The sequence below is a fragment of the Neospora caninum genome, chromosome III (genome assembly GCF_000208865.1).
Source record: "Neospora caninum Liverpool complete genome, chromosome III".
NCBI classification, from domain to species: domain Eukaryota; phylum Apicomplexa; class Conoidasida; order Eucoccidiorida; family Sarcocystidae; genus Neospora; species Neospora caninum.
In genome coordinates, this window is record NC_018388.1 from 2,022,846 (window position 1) to 2,042,413 (window position 19,568).

The 19,568-nt window shown below is 54.5% G+C and overlaps 3 protein-coding genes across 3 annotated transcripts; 2 read left to right on the forward strand and 1 right to left on the reverse strand.

The window, feature by feature from the left end:
- Positions 1–248: 248 nt before the first annotated feature.
- On the forward strand, positions 249–10,804 carry NCLIV_009410 (hypothetical protein; the record flags this gene model as incomplete). The annotated part of the gene is made up of 17 exons (XM_003880455.1): positions 249–512; positions 923–1,235; positions 1,898–2,013; positions 2,477–2,549; positions 3,258–3,340; positions 3,760–3,876; positions 4,289–4,375; positions 4,742–4,810; positions 5,267–5,417; positions 6,016–6,127; positions 6,479–6,920; positions 7,167–7,610; positions 7,994–8,093; positions 8,525–9,075; positions 9,288–9,703; positions 10,282–10,407; positions 10,657–10,804. The coding sequence occupies 17 exons, from the start codon at positions 249–251 to the stop codon at positions 10,802–10,804; spliced, it is 3,612 nt and encodes a 1,203-aa protein (XP_003880504.1).
- A 2,945-nt stretch (positions 10,805–13,749) lies between these two features.
- Positions 13,750–16,005, forward strand: NCLIV_009420 (putative pyruvate kinase; the record flags this gene model as incomplete). Its single annotated transcript, XM_003880456.1, has 3 exons — positions 13,750–13,776; positions 14,023–15,527; positions 15,927–16,005. 3 exons carry the CDS (start codon positions 13,750–13,752, stop codon positions 16,003–16,005), a joined length of 1,611 nt encoding a protein of 536 aa, XP_003880505.1.
- Positions 16,006–16,409: 404 nt separating this feature from the next.
- On the reverse strand, positions 16,410–18,062 carry NCLIV_009430 (hypothetical protein; the record flags this gene model as incomplete). The annotated part of the gene is made up of 3 exons (XM_003880457.1): positions 16,410–16,684; positions 16,958–17,189; positions 17,874–18,062. 3 exons carry the CDS (start codon positions 18,060–18,062, stop codon positions 16,410–16,412), a joined length of 696 nt encoding a protein of 231 aa, XP_003880506.1.
- Positions 18,063–19,568: the final 1,506 nt, after the last annotated feature.

The window sequence follows — 19,568 nt, forward strand, 5'->3', positions numbered from 1 at the left end:
AGTCCCGTCTTCCTTCGTTTCCCGAGATTCTTCACATCTTCCTCCTCTCTTTGCGCTTCCTCCTCTCTTCCCTCTTTCTCCTCTCTTCACTCTGTCTCCGTTCGTGACTTTTTCGTCTCTTCAGTCTGTCTCCCTTCTTCGCCTCGTCACCTTCCTCCGCGCGTTGTCCTTCTTCTCTCTTTTTCTGTCTTGTTTGCTTGCTCTTTCTCCTCTCTTCTCTCCCTTTCACTTTGCCCCCGGAGAGCACCATGGCGTACGCGTCGGCGTGGAGTTCCACGCATCCGCCGTTTCCTTCCAGTCAGCGAGGAAATATAGCTGACCGGAACGGAGAGAGGAAGCGAGAAGACCGCGTATGGGCATCCGTGGGAGCCGAGACTTCTCTTCCTTCCTGTGCAGCGAGCGCTCTGCCTCGTCACTACGTGCCTCACTACGTGAACGTTCCGAAAATGGAAAAACTCATCACCGAGCTTGCTGCTGACGCAACACAGAAACTCTCGACTGCCACAATCAAGGTGAGAGCAAAACCCGTCGCGTGAATGACTCTGCCGCTGCCTGCATCCACACACATGCGTTTGTTCATCACCCCTGCATTCCTTTTCGAAAGTACATATCGATCCAGTGTCTTGCCCGTGTGCCTCTTCCCGTTGGAGACCGACCCGTGCGGGGAGAAATCGGAGGCATTCCAAGCAGAGTCGCACAGAGGCAGCCGACTGTCGCGACGGCACAAAGCGAGAGGGAAACAGAGGGATGCAGGAGGGGCGAAGGAAACCGAGAGTCGCGCGTGTGTCGTGACGCTCGCCTTGTAGCCAGGAACCGCGAAACACAGGACGAGGGTGTTTTTCGACATGTACTGGACACGAAGAGACGGGGAGAAACGATTTGCAGGGAAGGAAGCAATCCCGTTACTCCTGTGTTTTTGCAGAAACAACTCAAGCAAATCCAACAGCAGGAACCTTTGGCGGCCGTGTCCTTCAACGAGCTCTCCGGGAAAAAACAGACTCTGGCAGACTCGGCGGGGCTAGCGGGTTTCGGTCGAGCAGGCGCAAAAGATGGGGCTATACCACCGGCGGCGCCTCTCCGGAGGGCGAAGGCTGCGGAGGAAAGCAGCGGCTTGGCGTGTCCAAAAACCAGCGAAGGAGAGCGGGAAAAAGAAGACAGAGAAGACGCGCAAATGACCACGCAGACTGCCGTCGCGAGCGTCTTTGGACAGGCAGAACTTCTTTCCTTGCTGCCAGGTACACACGAGAAAACAGGAGGTTTAGAAGGTAGCGTCTAAAATGTAGCCGAGAATCAACTCAGATGCACTGGTGGACGAACTGAAGCGTACGCGAACCACCGACGGTCCAGCAACACATCTCGCCGTCGTCTCCGAAACAGCCAACCAGACATCCAGTCCGCTGCATAGACACAGGCTCGACAAAGGCAAACACATGCAAAATGCATTGCGATCGATGCGTGCACCCATCAAGTGCTCGTAGCCGACGCCCATCCACGGCGGATCGTCGTGGCGTTCTCCTTCCTACCGGCATTTGCATATATATATATATATATATACGTAAATTTATAGATATAGCATTATTGCTATATCCATTACACGGATACATACATATACATATATATATATATGTATATATATATATACATATATATACATATATATATATATATATACATATATATATACATATATATATATATACATATATATATATATATATATACATATGTAGAAGGGTGGGTGTAGACAGGTAGGTAGATATGTGGAGGTGTCTTTCTCTGTCGCTCTGCACACTGTGCAGTTCTTACCGATCTACAGGTGGGTATTGTCTGGTGGAGAGCAGGGGACTTGGAGAAGTGTCTCGCGTGCGTTGGGCGTCGCGATCTCGTTTTCCCGCAGAGTCGCGCTTCCGGAACTTGATGCAGCGCCAGGTTCAGCGACTGAACTTTTTCGTGCAGTCGAAGGAGCGCGAAATTTCGCAACGCCTCTGCCACATCTACAGCGCAGTTGGCCTGGTGAGCCACGGAACAGAGCCCACCTGTGCACCCGTCCACACATTTCTGCACTGTTTGAAGCCCCATGGAAATGTGGATCGAACGCCTGTGTATGGACTTCTCTCCGCCGAGAATCTCGTGTGAAAAAGTGGCCACCATAAACGCTGAGTGCGAGACTCCTTCGCTTGCACGGAGAGTTCCTCTTGTGTGCAGACGCGCCTCCATCTGTGCATCACACGCAGGTTTCTGTATTTTTCGGTTCATAAGTGTATTTCATGACCTATATATCTATCAACATGTATACGTATATATATATATATATATATATGTATATATGTATATATGTATATATGTATATATATTATTTACATTTGTACACATACATGTGTCTATGTTTGTGTATGTGTATGCAGATGCATGTGGACGAATGTGGCAGGTTGTGTTATTTCTGGAGTGCTTCTTTCCTTTTTTCTCTTTTTTGCAGATGAGAGAGCAGCACGGCTTTACGCCGGACGTCGCTGCGAGGCTTGAAGAGGAGCTAGACGCGCAGTCTGCAGGTGCGGTTCACTCGGAAGGAGGAAACGCGTGCTTCAGAGACTCCCAAGTATTGTAAACCTTTTTCAGCTGCAGAAGATATCTTTTCTGGCCGTCTCACACATCTCCCCACGTGCTACATTTATCTTACGTCCCCTACTCTTCGTCCCCAGCGTTTCCACTCACGCGTCGCGCCCCTCAAGTATTGCCGTCTCCTTCGTCTCCAGTGTGTCGCGCTCTTGGTGTTCTCCTATTCGTGCTGCTAGATCTTTGAAATATATCTTGGATGATATACAATCATCCAAGATATATTTATCGCAGGTTCGGTCTAATGTCCCGTTATACTATATAGATCACATGGCTCTCTCGCCTTCTCTCTCCTCTCTCTCTCTCCTCCTTCCTGTTTCTCTCTCTCTTCCTTCTCTCTCTTCCTGTTTCTCTGTCTCCTAATAGCTCCGCACACACGCCCCAGACCTCGAGCCTCTCATTGCTATCCTTCGGAGTCTGCATGCATCTGCAGACCGGCAGTGGAATGAAAGCGGGTTTTTCTCTGAAACGTAGAGACTCTGGACGGTGTGTGACGGTAGCCAACACGCATGAGAGCGGAGGGCTGCGGTTGTCTTCCTTTCTTCGGCGTGGGGGCTCCTCTCTCCGCCGCTCTGGCAACGGTCGTGCGACGCCGAGGCGCTCTGTGGTGTCCGCCTGCTCGTCTTGTTTCTCTCTTGTCTCAGAAATCACGCACCTCGACTTTTTTGTGCGACGAAACTACAAGGCACTCGTCGACCTTGGTCACCTCTTTGATCGGCTTCTCGAGGTGAGGAGAGAGACTCAGTCAGAAACTGCCGAAAACGGAAAATATCTGGAAAACTTTCTTTTCTGCGGCTCTCGCGTCACGCCCACGACAGAATCTGTTTCCGCCTCTTCGTCCATCCGTTTTTTGTTCTCTTCATCCGCGTTGTTCTCGTCATCCTCGTTGTTCTCTTCGTCCTCGTTGTTCTCTTCTTCCCCGTTGTTCTTGCCATCCTCGTTGTTCTTGCCATCCTCGTTGTTCTTGCCATCCTCGTTGTTCTCTTTGTCTCTTCTGGTTTGGTTTTTGGCGTGCCGCGCTTGGAATGTGTTGCTTTGGGGATCGAGTGCTTTCTACTTTTCTTCGCTTCCTTGGTTGCGGGTCTTCTGCCTCTCGAACGCGGTGTATTCGCGGCTGTCTGTGCGGCTGCCTGCGTGCTTTGGCAGACCGACACAACGCGGTGGTTCATTTTCTCGCTCATCAAAGAGAAGTTCTGCAACGTGGACCTCGAAGGGTTGATGCTGCGTCTCTCGCTCGCGTGGTCAGCCTTCCGGCAAGCTAAGGTGAGGCTGTGTCCGCTAAGGCGGATATCTGCATGCAGTTCAGAGAAAAACTGGCATCGGTCACCACGCAACGCGCTTTCTTTCGCTTGAAAGGCACACGCACTTTCTGTGCCTTTCTCTTCCGCCTCTCCTCTCCCCATCTCTCCTCTCTCCGTCTCTCCTCTCCCCGTCTCTCCTCTCCCAGACACGCCTCAGTCTTCAAGGGTCAGGCCGTCCCAGCTGCCTTTTTGGATGAAAGCGAGAAAAGAGGCGCGCATCGCCCTCGAGTTCTGTTCCTTGGTCGGTTCAACCCTCGAGTTCCACGCCTTCGTCGGAGGCTTGTCTGTGTCTTTCTCATTCGCGTATCTCGTTCTCCTGTTTGTGATTCTTTTCTCGATTGTTGGCGTTGCGATTCTTTTTGTGGATGCCTTAGGCGGGAGTGACGGAGAGCGGCAAGTGGGAAGCGCCGGAGACGTTCGTGAGGAACACAACCAAGTACTGGCTGCGCTCCGATCGTGTGGTGAGTTTGCACGGGAAGGAAGAGACTGACAAGTCAAAATAACGGGAAAATACAGAGGGGATGAACAGAGTAGATAGAAACGCGCAAGTGGTGAAGAAGCCGTTTCCTTCCTCTCACATGCCCCACGCTCCACCTCCAGCAGGCGTTCACGTATCTATTAACCATATATATATATATATATATATATATATATATCATGTAGATATATATATCATGTAGATATATATATCATGTAGATATATATATCATGTAGATATATATATCATGTAGATATAATATATATATTTGCGTATTTACTAATGTTTGGTGCGATCGTGTCCCATTTGCATGTTTGGTTCCTCTTTCCCGCGGCGCCGACTTGTTCAGGTGCAGGCGCAATGCCTCATTCTGAAGCATCTCCCCTTCCTCGTCTACGGCGCCTCGGAGGAAGACATCGTAAGTCGACAGTCGAAGTGCCGCCTTTGTCTGGGGAGTGGAAAGGCAAGCTGAAGCCGGCATGAGGTTCCACTGCCTCGCGCGCAGTGCAGCTGTTCTCCGTTTTTCGTCTCAGAACGCGCAAACACAAGTGAAACTTGCGGCGGTGAAGTATTCGGTTCGTTCTCTGAAGAAAGGAAAAGGCAAAAGGCGCGTTTCATCCAGACCCGACGCTCCGTTCTCGCGGATCGTACCCCGGTAGCTTCGCCTTTCGAAACGCAGCGAAATTCTCCTAAACCCCTGTGAAAAGACATCGATAATCGCGCGCGCGAGAGAGCGCGAGAGAACCCCACAAGTCTGCATGCACGGCAGTGTGCCGGGTCGGCGCAGGTTCTCGGTAGGACTGAGAGCGTGGCGGCACGCACAGCGCGAACGCGAGACGCTTTCGGTTTTTGTCGCGTTTGTAAAATGGTTCAGGCTGCAACACTCCTGGGGCAGCCTCAGGGCAAGACCGGGAGCGGAGACGCGGAAAACGCCGTCACCAAACAAGAGAAGGGGAAGGCGGAAGATCTTAAACCCAATATCGGCGCTTCCCAGCCCATCACCTCGGTCTACGTCGACAGTAACAGTAGGCGTTCTAAACTTTTCCCGTCCTTTCTCGTGCCGTCTGTGCCCAGCACTCTTGCACTTGCTGTCGCTGTCTGTGTCTTCTTCGATCGTGTCGTCGCAACGCTGCGCCTGTCCTCGTTCAGTGCCGCGGCAGGCCCGATGAGCGTCTTCGCTTGTCTGGTGAGAGCTCGCCACGCTTTTGTGCGGGTGTCTCTCTTGCGCTGCGAGATGTCTCCTTGTCAGTGTCTGAGTTCCTCCTCGCCGATGGAAAACGCGGAAATTTAGGCCTTGAGCGGGCGGACGCGTCTCCCCTTTTTTGGTCGAGCCTTCAATCGAGCTAGGGCGGCTTCACGATTACGAAAAAAAAGGAATGGAGGCCGACACGAACTTTGCGGTTTTTTCGGCAGTTCTTGCTGAGTGAAAACCGAGCGGCGGGCCAGGCGATTTGGTTTGCCTCTGCTTGCGTCTTGCTATCCTGTCTTCGCTGCGGAGTGCGAGGGAACGTACGCGTGTGTGTCATCTTTTTTTGTATACACTCGCGTCTGCTGGGCGTGGCAATTTCGCTAGGCGTTCGACGCTTCGCGCTTTTCATCTCGCCTGCCGTCTTGCCTCTTCAGCTGGCTACTGCTTCGAGAATCGCATTCTCCGCATGGAAGGCGCTGAGCTTATTCGCTTCCGGTGGTACGGCGTCAATGACAACGACGGCGACAAGACGGTCTTCGTCGAGAGGTAACTGGACACGAAGGAGAGGAAACTCGAGGACAGGGTGCTTTCTTCGAAACAAATCAGATGTGGTCGCCAGGCATCCGCGAAAACACGGCACGCGAAAAACACAGACTTCGGTCCCAGAAAGATTATATATATATATATATGGGTACATCTGCATATGTATTCATACTGTAAATCCCTATATATATATATATATATATATAGAGAGAGAGAGAGAGAGAGAGAGAGAGATACGTGTAGGTGAAAATGTCTGTATATGTTTTTGGGTATTACCGGGTATGTGCATGCGTGCCAGTGTGTATCGCCAGGTGCATTTCACGTGAGGGCATTGAATTTGTGTGTTTGTTTTAGGAAGACGCACCACGAAAGCTGGACAGGTTTGAGCAGCACGAAGGAGAGGTTCGCTCTGGACCAAAAGTTCGTTAAGAGCTACTTGATCGGGCGGCTGCCTGCAGCTGAGGCTCTCGGCGTCCAGTTCCGCGAACGTTGGTGGAAAGAGAAGGAGGCGAAGGAGAGAGAGAAGGAGAAAGAGAAGGAGAGAGAGAAGGAAGAAGCCTTGGGCGTTGGGGGGTATCAGGGGAAGCAAGACGGAGTTGGGGATTCGGAGAGGGGTGCCGAGGACGAGGCGCAAGGACGAACGAAGAAAGACGAGTCAGCAGAAAAACGGCGGCGCTGGGAACGAGAAGCGGAAGAAGCAGAGATCAAATTCTTCCAAGATCCCAAAACGCAAAAGTCGCTTCAACTAGCCTGCGAGATTCAAAACACACTCCTCAGTCATTCCCTATTACCGATGGTAAGGACACCTCATAGGCACGAGACAGATATAGATAGATATATATGGACAGATAGATACTCATCGAGGTTAACGGATAGATAGATACGGATACAGATATACAGTTATTGACGGGTAAATGGAGAGCGATATATTCAGGGGGTGGCATCTAAGGACTGGCCTGGAGAAAGCGCGGCGCAGAGGAGAGCAGCGCGCGAACCAAGTTGTGTGCGTGTGTGTGTGCGTGTGTGTGTGTGTGCGGTTCAGGTGCGAACAAGCTATCTGCGGGCAGCCTTCCAGCTGAGCACCTCGAACGCCGTGAGGATTTCCTTGGACACGAACTTGTGCATGGTGGACGAGTTGACGCCGCAGTACGTCAGTCTGGGAAGGGAGGAAGAGCGTCGAGGTTGCGAACGAGCACAAGCCAGTGACGCACTCAGCGGGTCACTTTCAGGCGAGAAAGGCGGTGTCTTCGTCGACGGCTTCTCTCTCTGGGAGAGCCTTCGAAGGCCCGAGGCCCAGACTCAAAAGCCGGCCTCGGTCTCGGCTCGCAGTCAAAGTGGGGGCGCGGGAGGAGACGGAGGAGCCGAAGAACGAGACACCTGCAGTGGGGCGAAGGCGGTCACCGGAGACCTCGAGCGATTAGACCGAATGCGTGAGGACGACGATGATGTTCTCTGGTGCAGAGTGGCTGAGGAACTCCTCGGAAAGGTATGGGACGGTCTCTTTTTGTCGCTCTTGGCGGAACTCTTTAGTGTCTAGAAGCGTTAGGTCTCCCCCCCACGCAGGTGCACACAGCCGTCTCTGTCGACTACCGATTCAGTGGTTCCTTGGCAAGCACCCATCTCAAATCGCTACACATATTACATATACATATATATATATATATATACACATGTACACACATACAAACACATATACATATATACATAAATACATATATATATATATATATGGACTTGTAAGTCGATGGGATAGATGAGTCTGTCTCTGACGTCTGCCGGCAGGATTGGTGCACCACCTGTCCCTACGGAAGGTCGTTTCAGCGCGCGCGCCGGTGCGTGTGCTGTTTCTTCTGATCTGTGTTCTCTCAGAACGACGTCGTTCGCTTCCCCTTCGCTGTGCTGGAGGTGAAGCTCCAAACCTCGCCCGGTCCTCCTTGGGTTCAGGAACTTCTTGCGCTCTGCGACGCGAGTAGGCCACGGCTGTCTCGTCTTGCTCAACAGTCGTAACGGCGCTGCGCCCTATCTCGGAAACTGTCGCTCCACACCTAGTGATATAGGCACACATATACCTGTGCTTGTATGAGTACACACATATAAATATATACATATATCTATTTTATGTAAACCTTTTGATACGCGCGCATGCTAGCAAACGCCTGTGAAAGCGTATTTTGTGTGTAAACGCGAACATCGGGTTTTCCTGCCGTTGTTGCGCAAGCATGTGTTTCGAGGAAGAGTCACAGAGAACCCATTGTGGAGGGTGCGTACGTGGATAGACCGAGCGTCACGGACGCGGGTGAAGAGAGCGCTGTTTGGAACTGCAGTTTCCTCCATGATGGCGGTGTGTGTCGAGAGATTGGCCGCTCGCCTGTTTCCTTCTGCTCGTGCATCTGGTTTCAGTTATGGTCCCAAAGTTTTCAAAGTTCCAGCACGGCATGGCCTTTCTGCACAGCGACAAAATCTGCCGCCTTCCCTACTGGCTCCAGGCCTCGCCGGAAGCCGAGGGCGGTCGCCGCGACAGAGACGCCCTCGGCCGCGGGCTGTCTCTCGACTCGCATGCGCGCGACGGCCAGAGGCCGTTGGCGAGAGAGAGACGGGAAGGCGGGGAACACGCTCAGGCAGCGGCTGCGTCGCTGCCGCCTTTCTCCTCTGGGCTCGCGGACTTGGCGAGGGAAGGCAGCTGCGGGGTGGACGACAGGAGAACTGACGGGCACTACTGTCTCTTTGGTTCTCGGCGCGGTACGCTGTTCTACTCGCCCATCGTTCGCAGCGTGGAAGAGGGTGAAGGCGCTGTCCACTCGGTCCACTCGGCGCAGCTGGTCGAAGGGTTCCGGCACCCCGCAGAGGCCAGCAGCAAACCGAGCAGGGGCGATCCGACGCTCAGCTGCGTTTCAGTCGGCGACGACCTTCCAACCAAACCCAGTCTGACGCAGTTCACGCGGCGTGCAAAGGTGAGGCGACACGCGAGCACACAAAGATCTAGCAAGAGGAAGGCAACGGAGAGACGCCCAGCGCGAGAAGCCACGCGACACTGGCAGGCGGTGTGTGGGGCACCATGCGGTCTGGACGTAGCCGGAGACCCCGCTCCGCCGCCCGCTAGGTCTCGTTTGCACGTCTCGCGTGTCGACGGCTTGGAGCGCTCCTTGTCTTTTTCGTCGTTCAGCCATGTGGGAAGTCGACGCTGGGGACGGATGCGGCGCGGACGCTGGACTGGCTGCGACAGCGACACACCGAGGCGCTCGCGGAGGATTTCTACACGCCCTCAGACAGCCTAGAGGAGCCCCGCGTCCTCGCGTCCCAAGAGGAAGGTTTCGGCGTTTCCGAGGCGCACGGAAGGCGCAGCGGGCGAAACGAGACGTCCTCTGGGCTGCCTCGGTCCGAGTCGCCTCAGCGCTCGGGCGACGATGGAGAGGAAGACGACGCGGTTTTGGCGCGACAGACGAAGAAAGCATGTTTGCGGAAAGTTCTTCGGCAAAGCAAGAAGATGCGGAAACTCGATCCGAAGAGTTTCTTTGCCAATGAACGGACCTTTCTTCAGTACCTGCAGAAGGCGGTCTACCTGGGTTCTCTGGCGATTGTGTAAGCGGCAAAAAGCGCTGACAGCGTGGTGGGGCGGCCAGAGACTCAGACACCCCCACAAAGCTGCGCTGGGCTTCCGCCTGACGCAGTCTCTCGTCTGCAAGGAAGAGTTCCCGCACCGACGGGCGCCTGTCCCTAGAGCGCTGCGAGGCAGCAACCCGAACCGCTGTCAGCCGACGCGCAGAAGCTGGACGGGACGATGGGCGGCCTTGGCGCGGATCCTTCTTCTCGGGCTCGGCCGCTCCCTTTTCCTTCGGTTTTTCTTGACTGCTTCAGCATCTGTGACTCCGAAGCAGGTCGTTGGCTAAAATCTCTTCTAAAAAACTCATGTTCATACAAGAAGCGGAAGACAAACATTCGCCCCCTGTGGTTCGTATTCCTCCCGCGCCTCTTTTGCCTGATTTCCTGTGGTGCTCCCGCCTCCGGTCTTTTCCTCTCGATTCGTTTTTGGGGCTTCTGAAGGCCTTCGTTTCTTCCTCGTTCGCGGTGGGTGTGCGCCTGCCGCAACTTCGCCTCCCGTCTCGCTCTGCCCACTTCTTCACGGCGCGTTTGCTGTGTGTGCATGCACTGATTCTCAGCCTCCTGCAGTGGGGCGGCGTCGGCGTTTTCGCCGAAATGGCCGGGCTGTGTCTCGCCTTTGCGGTCCTCGCGCTGCTCGCCTACAGCTACAGGATCTTTGAAGAGCGTGGGCGGAAACTGGAGAGGTGAGGCTTCACAGAAGCAGTGTCCAAGAGAGGGGCGGCGGTTCCGTGGAGTCTTTTCCAGCGCCGCAGACACCTCGAGCAAACCTTCCCTGTCGACACAGCTGCTGTGTTTGTTTCGTTGTGGCGGTTTCGGAAACGTCTCCTCTTTTTCAAACGAAAACGCCAGCGGCCACACGCAGGGGTGTGCTAAAGCGCTATGTGGGCGCGCGAAATCCCCGGTGGTATTTCGTTCCCTGTTTTGTGTCTCAGGAAAGTCGCGCGAGGGGACCTCAACGCCGGCGAGCGCTACGACAGCACCTACGGCCCCGTTCTGGCCTTTGCGTCTGTGTCACTGATTGTCCTTTTCATTCTCACGACGCAGATCGACGCAGGGGTCAGAAAACTCGAGTCTGTCTAGATACCGTGTCGGCGTTCACCAGGCAAAAAAACTTTCATCTCGTTGCATTTGTTCTAAACGGATTCTTGGCTTCACGCTGCCGGGAAAAAGTGCCTGCCGGTGCGCAGCGGCCGGGGACCAGGTAAAAAAGTTGGCGCACGCCGCACGCGCAAAAAACTCTCAGGGTCTGCCATCGCAGTGCCCGATAGTGGTGAAGTCGACGCGCAACTCGACAGGTTCATTCTCAGGAATTGTCCATACCACGGAACTCGCGCGCGAAAGCTTTTAGAACTTGGATCCGGTACACAAAGACATTCAAGATCTAAAACAGTAGTCCAAGGCGTCGTCTATACTCCCCAGAAAAAAAGCTCTCAGTACTCACACGGAAAATGTGGAGTTTCTCCTAGAGCTCACAAAAAACAGTCTTGTCTTTATACCGAGCTGCACTCGACAAGGGCACTTCGCCTAGACTGGCCGTTCGATTTAGCACCTTCCCCGCACTGAATGTCGCAGCAAAAAACTGCTGAGGAGGCAGTCCACATCGAGTGTATCTGCACGTGGTTTTGTGTGTCTCTCAAGCGGCCTGGTCAACCCTGCAGGAGACTGAGCCTGGCCGAGACTCCCAGCTTGAGTTCGAGGGGAGGCGTATTCCATTTGGTAGCTTTTTCCTGTTGCCAGGGAAAGTGACTTTGAGGTCCTCTGAAGAGACTGCTTAGCGAGTGGGATGCAGTTCGGTCGAATCTCCAGGCGGTAAACAGGCGAGTGTACGAACGTGCAGGGGAGCTTGTGGCCACCACGCGACACAGAAAATCACATTTCTACGCCAGTGAAAACGCTCCTTCGGTCCTTCCCCGTGCTCCCAAAGTGCTCGGCGCGCCTACAATGGGAACTCCGCACCCGGCAACGCGCGGCAGCGCCCGTGCCGCGTCTGGGTTTTTTTGGCTCGGCGCACAGGCACACGCGAGCGGTTTCGACGCGTTGCGCGGTAAAGGAAAGGCGCCAGAGAGGTCTTTGCTTTTGCTCTTGGCACTGGAAAACGCGTGTGTGAGGAACCCCGACTTCCCACGTGAGCGCTTTTTGGGAGTCTTTGCCCCCCCCCCCCCCCACACAGACCAGCGCGTCGTTCGTGTGTCTCCGTCGCGTGTGTCTCCTCTGGCGTGGAGAAAAGGCGGTTCGATTCACGGTCGCGCGAGTGTCTTCCACGACGGCGGGCACCCCCTGTGTCTTTTTCTCAACGTTTGGCGGGCGCCTTAAATATCGAGGGAAAAGGACATCTTTTCACCGACGGAAGTGAACGCGTCGCGGGATCTGCTCCCTCGTCACTCATTTCCCTTTCCAAATCCGTCCGCCGGGGTTGAGTCCGAAAAGCGGAGCGCGGGGACAGCGACTGCGGTCTCCGTCCATCTTGGGGCTTTTTTGCGTGGCAACCGAGCGGAGGTGCTGCGTTCGTTTCCGTCGGCTCTGCTTTCATGGCCAGCATGATCTCTCCAAACAGCGAAGCGAAACCCGTGAGGGAGAGTTCCTCTGGAAGCCGTCGGTCCTCTTTGATCGAAGCGCGCGACCTGCCTCCTCGCTCGCGCATGTCCCCCGGATGTGCACGCTTTCTGGGCGGCCAAGCATTCTTTGTTTGCGCTTCTCGGCCGCGTTCCTTCTCTCGCGCCGGCTTTCTTACTTTCCTCTTTCTCCTCCTCTTCACGATGGGTGGGCTGTCGCCGGTGGGAGTGTGCACACGCGCCAGGGCCCTTGTCACCGGGCGCCCGCGCATCACTCTCCCCTCGGCTGCCTCGCGAGTCTTTGAGTCGCAAACCTTCCAGAGAAGTGACGCTCAGCCCCGAAAGGGATTTTCTTCCAAAGAGGCCCAACAGAGGAGACTGCTTCCCCCCTCAGCCGAGCTGAGCTTCCCTTCCCAGGATGCTGGGAGCCCCGACACTGAGAGCCGTACAGACCGCGCGACGGGTGCCGCGCCGCGATTTGCGCGGCGTGGATGCGCTGTCAGGATTCACGAATCGGATTCTGAAGACGTTCCTCACCTCGGTTTCCTCTCTCCTGGACGCGAGGAGGGAACGTCGCCCGATAGGCCGGGCGCAGCATCCACGACGGAACGGAAAACGAACGCCGCTTCTCTGCCCCTTCCTTTCTCTGCGGCCGTCGGAAGGGCTGGGCTCCACAGCCCGCGTTTCCTTGGAAGCGACGCATCGCTTGTGTCTCCGCCTTCCTCTTTCGGCAGCCGTCCGAGGGAGAATGCTGCCTTCCTCTTCACTCGACTTTCCTCTTCTCTCTCTGCCTGCTGCCGCCGGTCTTCTCCACTCCCAGCACACTCTCGACAGTGGACAGCGAACGGAGGGCCGAGGCTCCTCGCTGCTCCCTCAGCATGCCAGAGAAAGGCACTGGATTTCCGCAGCCCCGCAACCCGTCTTTTCGCCTCGGGTGTGGACCAGAGAGGAACGTCTTCGGAAGTGAGAAGCGCTTCCGGAGACAGCGGACGGCTAGGAGACGCGTTGGAACACCCGGTCTTCACAGCCACAAAACAGATTGCAACAATTGGGCCAGCAAGCTGGGACTACGAAGAGGTAAAGTTCAGTTGGACATCCGATGCCGGAAAAGACGGAAAAGCTACCCGAGCGCGCACTGACAGCTGAGACGTTATCCTGAAAACGGCTGGAAGCCTTCTGTGCTGTCTCTCGATCGGGCTGTCCCTAACGTTGGTGCGATTGCCACACGTTTCTTCCCTGTCTCCTCCGTCGGAGAGCCTGGTCTTTTCTTCCGAGCACTTGTCTCAAACAGAGAGACCGACACGCATGCTCCCGTGAAGAAGCAGTTGCGGAGGATTTGTTGGAGGGAGGAAACAGTCTTGGTATTTCGAGCGGCACAGTTGCGAGCAAGTTCAACGGCAGGCGTTTCAGGACTCCTCGTGGCCACGCGCTGTTTCTCGGTCAAGAAAAAGAACATTCCTATTTTCGGTGTGAATGCCCACGCTCCCAATGATGCGTTTGGTCAGTGTCGACTAGGCAGCGTGGTGCGTACACTTTTCCTCGCGCTGTTCTCTGCTATCTAGCCCCTACCGGCGAATCCACAGTAGCTTTGTTTCCTACTAACTCAAGTCCTAAACTATAGACCGTTCCGGTTTGTCTCTCGTTTCTCCGTCGTGTTTCTTTTCAGTGCCTTTCACGATTCGTGACTGCGTCTGATCCCTTCCCACAAACCTGTCCATTCACCTCTGTTTGTCGATTTGCTCGTAGATCGAACGTCTTTTCCTTGCGGGCGTCGATGTCTTTCGACTGAATATGTCGCATGGCCTTCTGTCCGAGAAGCACCAGCAGCTGCTGCACGTCAGGCACCTGGAGAAGGTGTACAGACACCCTGTCGCTGTTCTGGCGGACCTCCCCGGCCCCAAGTTCCGTCTTGGAATTTTTAAGAACGACGAGGCGCTTCTCGAGACTGGGAACTCCTTTATTCTCGACTCCTCCTCGAGCCCTGGAGACGCATCGCGTGTGCACCTTCCCCACCCCGAAATCCTCTCCGTTCTTCGTCCGGATGATATCGTTTTGATGGACGACGGAAAAATAAAGCTGAAGGTTACAGAGGTCTTCCACCACGCCGACGCCACAGAGAGACAGACGAGCCCACGCCTCAGTCTCTCTGCCTCGCTCGCGTCTCCTGCTTCTCCGTCTGAGGCGGTCATGGCGCCGGCTGTGCGATGCAAAGTCCTCGTGGGAGGCCACATTTCGAGCAAAAAGGGGGTGAACGCGCCCTCAGCGCGGTTACCTATTTCGGCGCTTTCGACGCGGGACCGAGAGATTGCCCGAACAGTCGCCAGCTGGGGTGTGGACTGGATCGCCTTGTCCTTTGTCCAGTCAGCCGACGACGTCCACGAACTGCGCAGGGAACTCCGAGAGGCTGCCAAAGCCGTAGACAGCGAGCGCGAGCAACGCGACGCGGAAGCGGGAGGGAGCGCCGGCAGAATTCGACCGGATATCTCCGTCATGGTGAAGATCGAGAAGCCTGTCGCGCTAGAGAACTTTGCAGAAATCGTCGCCGCTGCGGATGGAATCATGGTTGCGCGCGGCGACTTGGGAGTCGAGTTGCCGAACATTGCGTGGTTGCCCAGAGTGCAGAAACGGCTGGTTCACCTGTGCAGAAAAGCCGGAAAACCTGTCGTCGTGGCGACGCAGATGCTTGAGTCAATGATGCGCGCACCGTTGCCCACGCGCGCGGAAGTCTCGGATGTCGCAAATGCAGTGTATGACGGAGCCGACGCCGTCATGCTGAGCGGTGAGACGGCGGCAGGCGATTCGCCCGCCCGCGTGGCGTGCATGCAACGCTTGGGAATCGAGGGGGTCGAGAACGATCCGAATTTCTGGGAATTGGAGGACCAAAGAAGAAGTTCACAGCTACGAGCGGCTGAGCGCCGCGCCTCGGCCAGCGGCCCATCTCTTCGTGCAGCTCTTGACCGTGAAGGGAGAGAACAGGGAGTGGAAAGAGAATCAGAGCGACAAGGAGAAAAGCGAGACCGGACGGAAGAGATCTTGTCTCGGTTCCTACCGGGACGGGACGACCATCGTCCAGCGACGGAAGCAGATCGACAGGGGCGTAGCACTGGCGACACAAACCAGGCGACGTCGAAAACGGGAAACCGGACGGATGACAGTGCAGCGTGGGTGGCGCTCGCTGCAGCAGAGGTCGCCAGGCACAGTGGGGCCAAAGCAATTGCAGTGTTTGTAGAAAATGAAGAGTTAATACGGAGGTTAGCCACCCTCAGGCCAACAGCGCCTGTATTGGCAGTTACCGACTGCGAGCACACAGCACGCAGACTGAAGATGTACTGGGGAATCTATCCCATCTTACACGGGACAGAAGATACAGCGAACTTGGAGCGCCACACTACATCCCTGCCTCTGGGGTTAGACGAGCAACTGCGATTGGCCTGTCACTTCGCGAGGAAAGAGAGATTTGCTACGGAAAACACAGACAACGTCGTAGTCGTGGGAAGGCTACCGAGAGGGAAGGATACCGTGGCTGACAGCGACGAGACAACACCCCGCACGCAGCCAATTTTGACAGTGTGCACTCTCAACCAGGCCGAGAGTTCCCCTTGAGACAGAAAACTTGTATATGTTGCGTGACAACTACGTCTGTTCTCCAGTCTCTACGTCAGAAGTGCTGCGCTCAGCCAAATCGAACAGATTCGATTTGTCCGAACGCCTTCCCTGGTCCCCATTTGATATTACACCAGCCGTCACTTGTCATTTGCATTTTGGGACCGCTGCGGGGCGGAACATTGGCGCTGTATGTCGAAGTCCCTCGTAGGCCACGTTCCACAAAAACTAGCAGCTGCTAGTTGACCGGGCAGCGGTGGGGTTTCCGCCGTTTGGCGCTCGGCTTATCCTCACACTTGAGAAGCTTCGTTGGCTTTGTCAGGCGAGCGGCATTTCCAAAGGTTTTTCATATTTCCGGCAGCAGGCTCGGCAACCGGAACCCGACATCCGACCTCGCAGCCGAGCCGCTGCACATCTCCTCTTTCACTTGGGGCCTTTCACTTGGAACGACACGCTTGCAACTCTGCTCTCGTGAAAGGCTAAAGCTCTTCGCCCATTGTTTTCTAAATGCTGTGTTAAAAACAGAGTTCCTACGAAACTCCCAAAGAGCGTACAGCTTTTGGTGCCTTCATACCAGCCCCTCTCCATCCGCTTCCGAGGGGATATTTTTCTTCCCGGTCACGGATAATTTCTCCCAGCTTTTTGAAGTACTGGCCTTTGCTGGCCTCGAGAACCTCGGAAAAACGCTGCGTCTCGTCGGCCGCTTCGAGTAAAGGTGACTTGACGCGTTCTGCCATGACTTCCTGGATCTCCATGAGCAAGCGCGCGAACTCTTCTGAAACACGATCCATCTTTACTTTTAGAGCTAAGGACAAAAGTGCAGACATGTGATACGCACTATGCTTGGCTGTACGCATGCCCACTCGTTTCAGGTTTGATCGCTGGCAGAGTGAGTTTGAATTTGGCAGTGACGTGTGCGCCTGGGCCGAGCGCAAGGATATTGGGTAAAAGAAACCGAGAAGAGATGCCAGCGTCATGGGAAACCCCGCGCATGAAAGGCAAGCAAAACGCCGTGCTGCTCCGTCTGTTTCAGCAGGTGCCCAGGTTGTTAGCCCTCAGATTATGTTCATGTCCTGACCTTTTACACGCGCATCGTGCTCGGCAACCTCCTTGTCTTTCGCCGCACCAAGCTGCCTGAGAAGAGTCATCTGTTCGGCGTATTCGCGTTTGTATCCTTGTAGTGTCGCTTCCATCGCTCCTATCTGATTTGTGTAGTCGAGCTGCAGTGCTTTGTGCCGTCGCACAAGGTCAGCGCAGATGGCAAGGCGGCGTCTCTCCTCCGCCTCGAGATCTTCTTCACACTGTTTGCACTGTGGCATAAGCAGAAAAGTCGCAGACGTTTCAATGGGAGAAATGGAAGACCAGATAGATCGCCGGAAGGACATGAGGAGTTCGGATGTGGTGGTGTGTAGCGCGAACGCTTAAGTAGATAACGGTACCCTGGCCACACTGGAAGGTTTCTTTTCGCATGTGAGAGCTCCAAGAGAAAACCCATGGGCATGCTCGCCACTTGCAACGACAGATATACCAGGCTCCTGTTCACTCCGTCGCCACTTCCGATCGTTCTTCCGCCGTCTGTGGCTGAGCCCTCCGGTTGGCTGCACGCCAGCTGCTTGCACATCCGCCGTTTGGAAACGCGTTTGACTGGATATCTATATCTCGATTTTTGCTGACCTCGAATGTCTCGGGGAACCATCGCGCATTGTTCGTTTCCGTACACTTGCGCGGCGTACACAATGAAACGGTTGCCAAAGTCAGCCGTTTGACTCGATGTTATATCGAATACCTTACGGGAAAAGGTGGTAGTGCGGGTAACCATGGGATGTTTGAATCGCAAGCATTCAAAGGGAAAAGCGGGTTGTACGTCGTCATGCCATCCTTCCCGTTTTCGAGAAGTGTGCAGTTCCTGGAGAGATATAGTTAGCGTCGTGTTGAACTGCGACAAGTGATTTTGGCGAGCAACAGAACAGGAGAATACTGATGCCGCGCACTACCTTTTCCGTGTGGAGATTCTCTCGCTTTAAAGTTTCAGTTAGCTGGTCATCTTTCTCCTGAAGCTGAATCTCCAAAGTGAGAAGCTCAGCCTCTAATGCCTTGTTGAGGTCCTCCGCCGCCGCCGTCGTGGCGGCTGCGCCGTTCTTGTCCTTTACGGACGCGACGCTCTTGGCTTTCTTCGGCGGCATGCTCGAACGTGAGTCTCCAGTTCCTCTTTCCGGTAGGCGGTCGGAGTTAAGTGGCATGCAAACTGAGCCAGCTTTTACGGGAACCGAGAAGTAATAAGCTTCCGGTGCGTGCCTCAAATGGAAATACGGGGAACGCCCCGCGACAAAGTGTCGCGTCTAGTCGGCAAAGCCTGTATTGCACACACGCGGGCACAGAACGCTCGACACACTGTGAAACGGACGGGCCAGTTTCCCTGTCGTAATTCGTGGCGGGGCTGATAGTCCCACACTTTGCTAAGAAAGGGCTGTTAGAATGCAAGTTGCAGAAGCGGGGTGGGATGTATCAATGTCGTCTCCGCTATGCGAACGTGAGCGAGCGCGAAAAGCCAGAAAGAAACCAGGGACATGATCCGCTCTTGGAAGATCTTCCTTTTCTTGCTGGGGTAAAATGGGACTCTTGGGCACGAAGGGATTGAATATGAGTGCATCTGCGTCTACATTTGGCTGTACTTTCTTCCTCAATTCCGCCGTAGGCAATAACAACGCGGGATTGGTGGTCGCGCGCGATTCGCCTACGCTTCGCTGGGTTGTCTCTAGAGTTGGACCTGCGCGTTTCTTTAAAAATGCAAAGCGCTCCAAGTCACGGCAATGAACACACACTTAGCGCGCCAGCCGCTAGTTCATACAATGACGAGTAGGTAAATAAGTTTAGAAAATCTGAGTCAGGTGTCAGCTCTGCACTGCCAACCGGTGAAGGCTTTCTACAGTGATTCCCGGCTTTTTAACTGCCCCTGCCAGGCCTTTGTATTCGAATTCCTGGCGTAAAGATGGAGTGGTGCTCATCCAGAGCAATGCGAACTGGTTACTCCGTGCCGTGCAGTATCCCCGGGAAAGACTCCAAGGAAATGTCCTTCTGTATGATTAAGGCTGAGACCGAGTCTGGTGGAAGCGTTTAAGAATCCCGTGTAGCGATGACATATTACCACGTGTGTGTCTAAGTGCATAAGCTCTTTGGTACAACTTGCGCTTCCAAGCACCCGACAGTGTCAAATCCAGGGTGTGTACCAGTAGTCGAGTATTTTTTTAGGCGTCTCAAGGCACTGTAGTGCCACGGTGTGAGCTCTCCACCTGTACTGTGATACACTAGCAGGTATCAACAAGTCAAAAACGGTCCAAGTTAGTTGCCAATTCCATCTGCACGGAAACGGCAGCTACGATTACTGCTTTATTGCGGTCGGAACCGCACCGCTTGCGCACGGGCGAGGCGTCTCTTGGCGAAACGACCGTATGTGGTCTGTATTTTCAAGTGATCGTCACATACTTGCTAATGTGGACCGTATTGTATGAGGATAATATGGGTAGATGCATCTGTGGGATACAACGGGGTTTAGGTTACCGGTACGCCACCCTATTCGTCGGGCAGTTCCATATGTTTGGCGTTTTTCACTTCGGACATCACTTTTGCAACGCAGTGTATGATGTGTGGTAGGAAAACTAGAGCAGACTACGCTCTGTTGTCCTCAATCC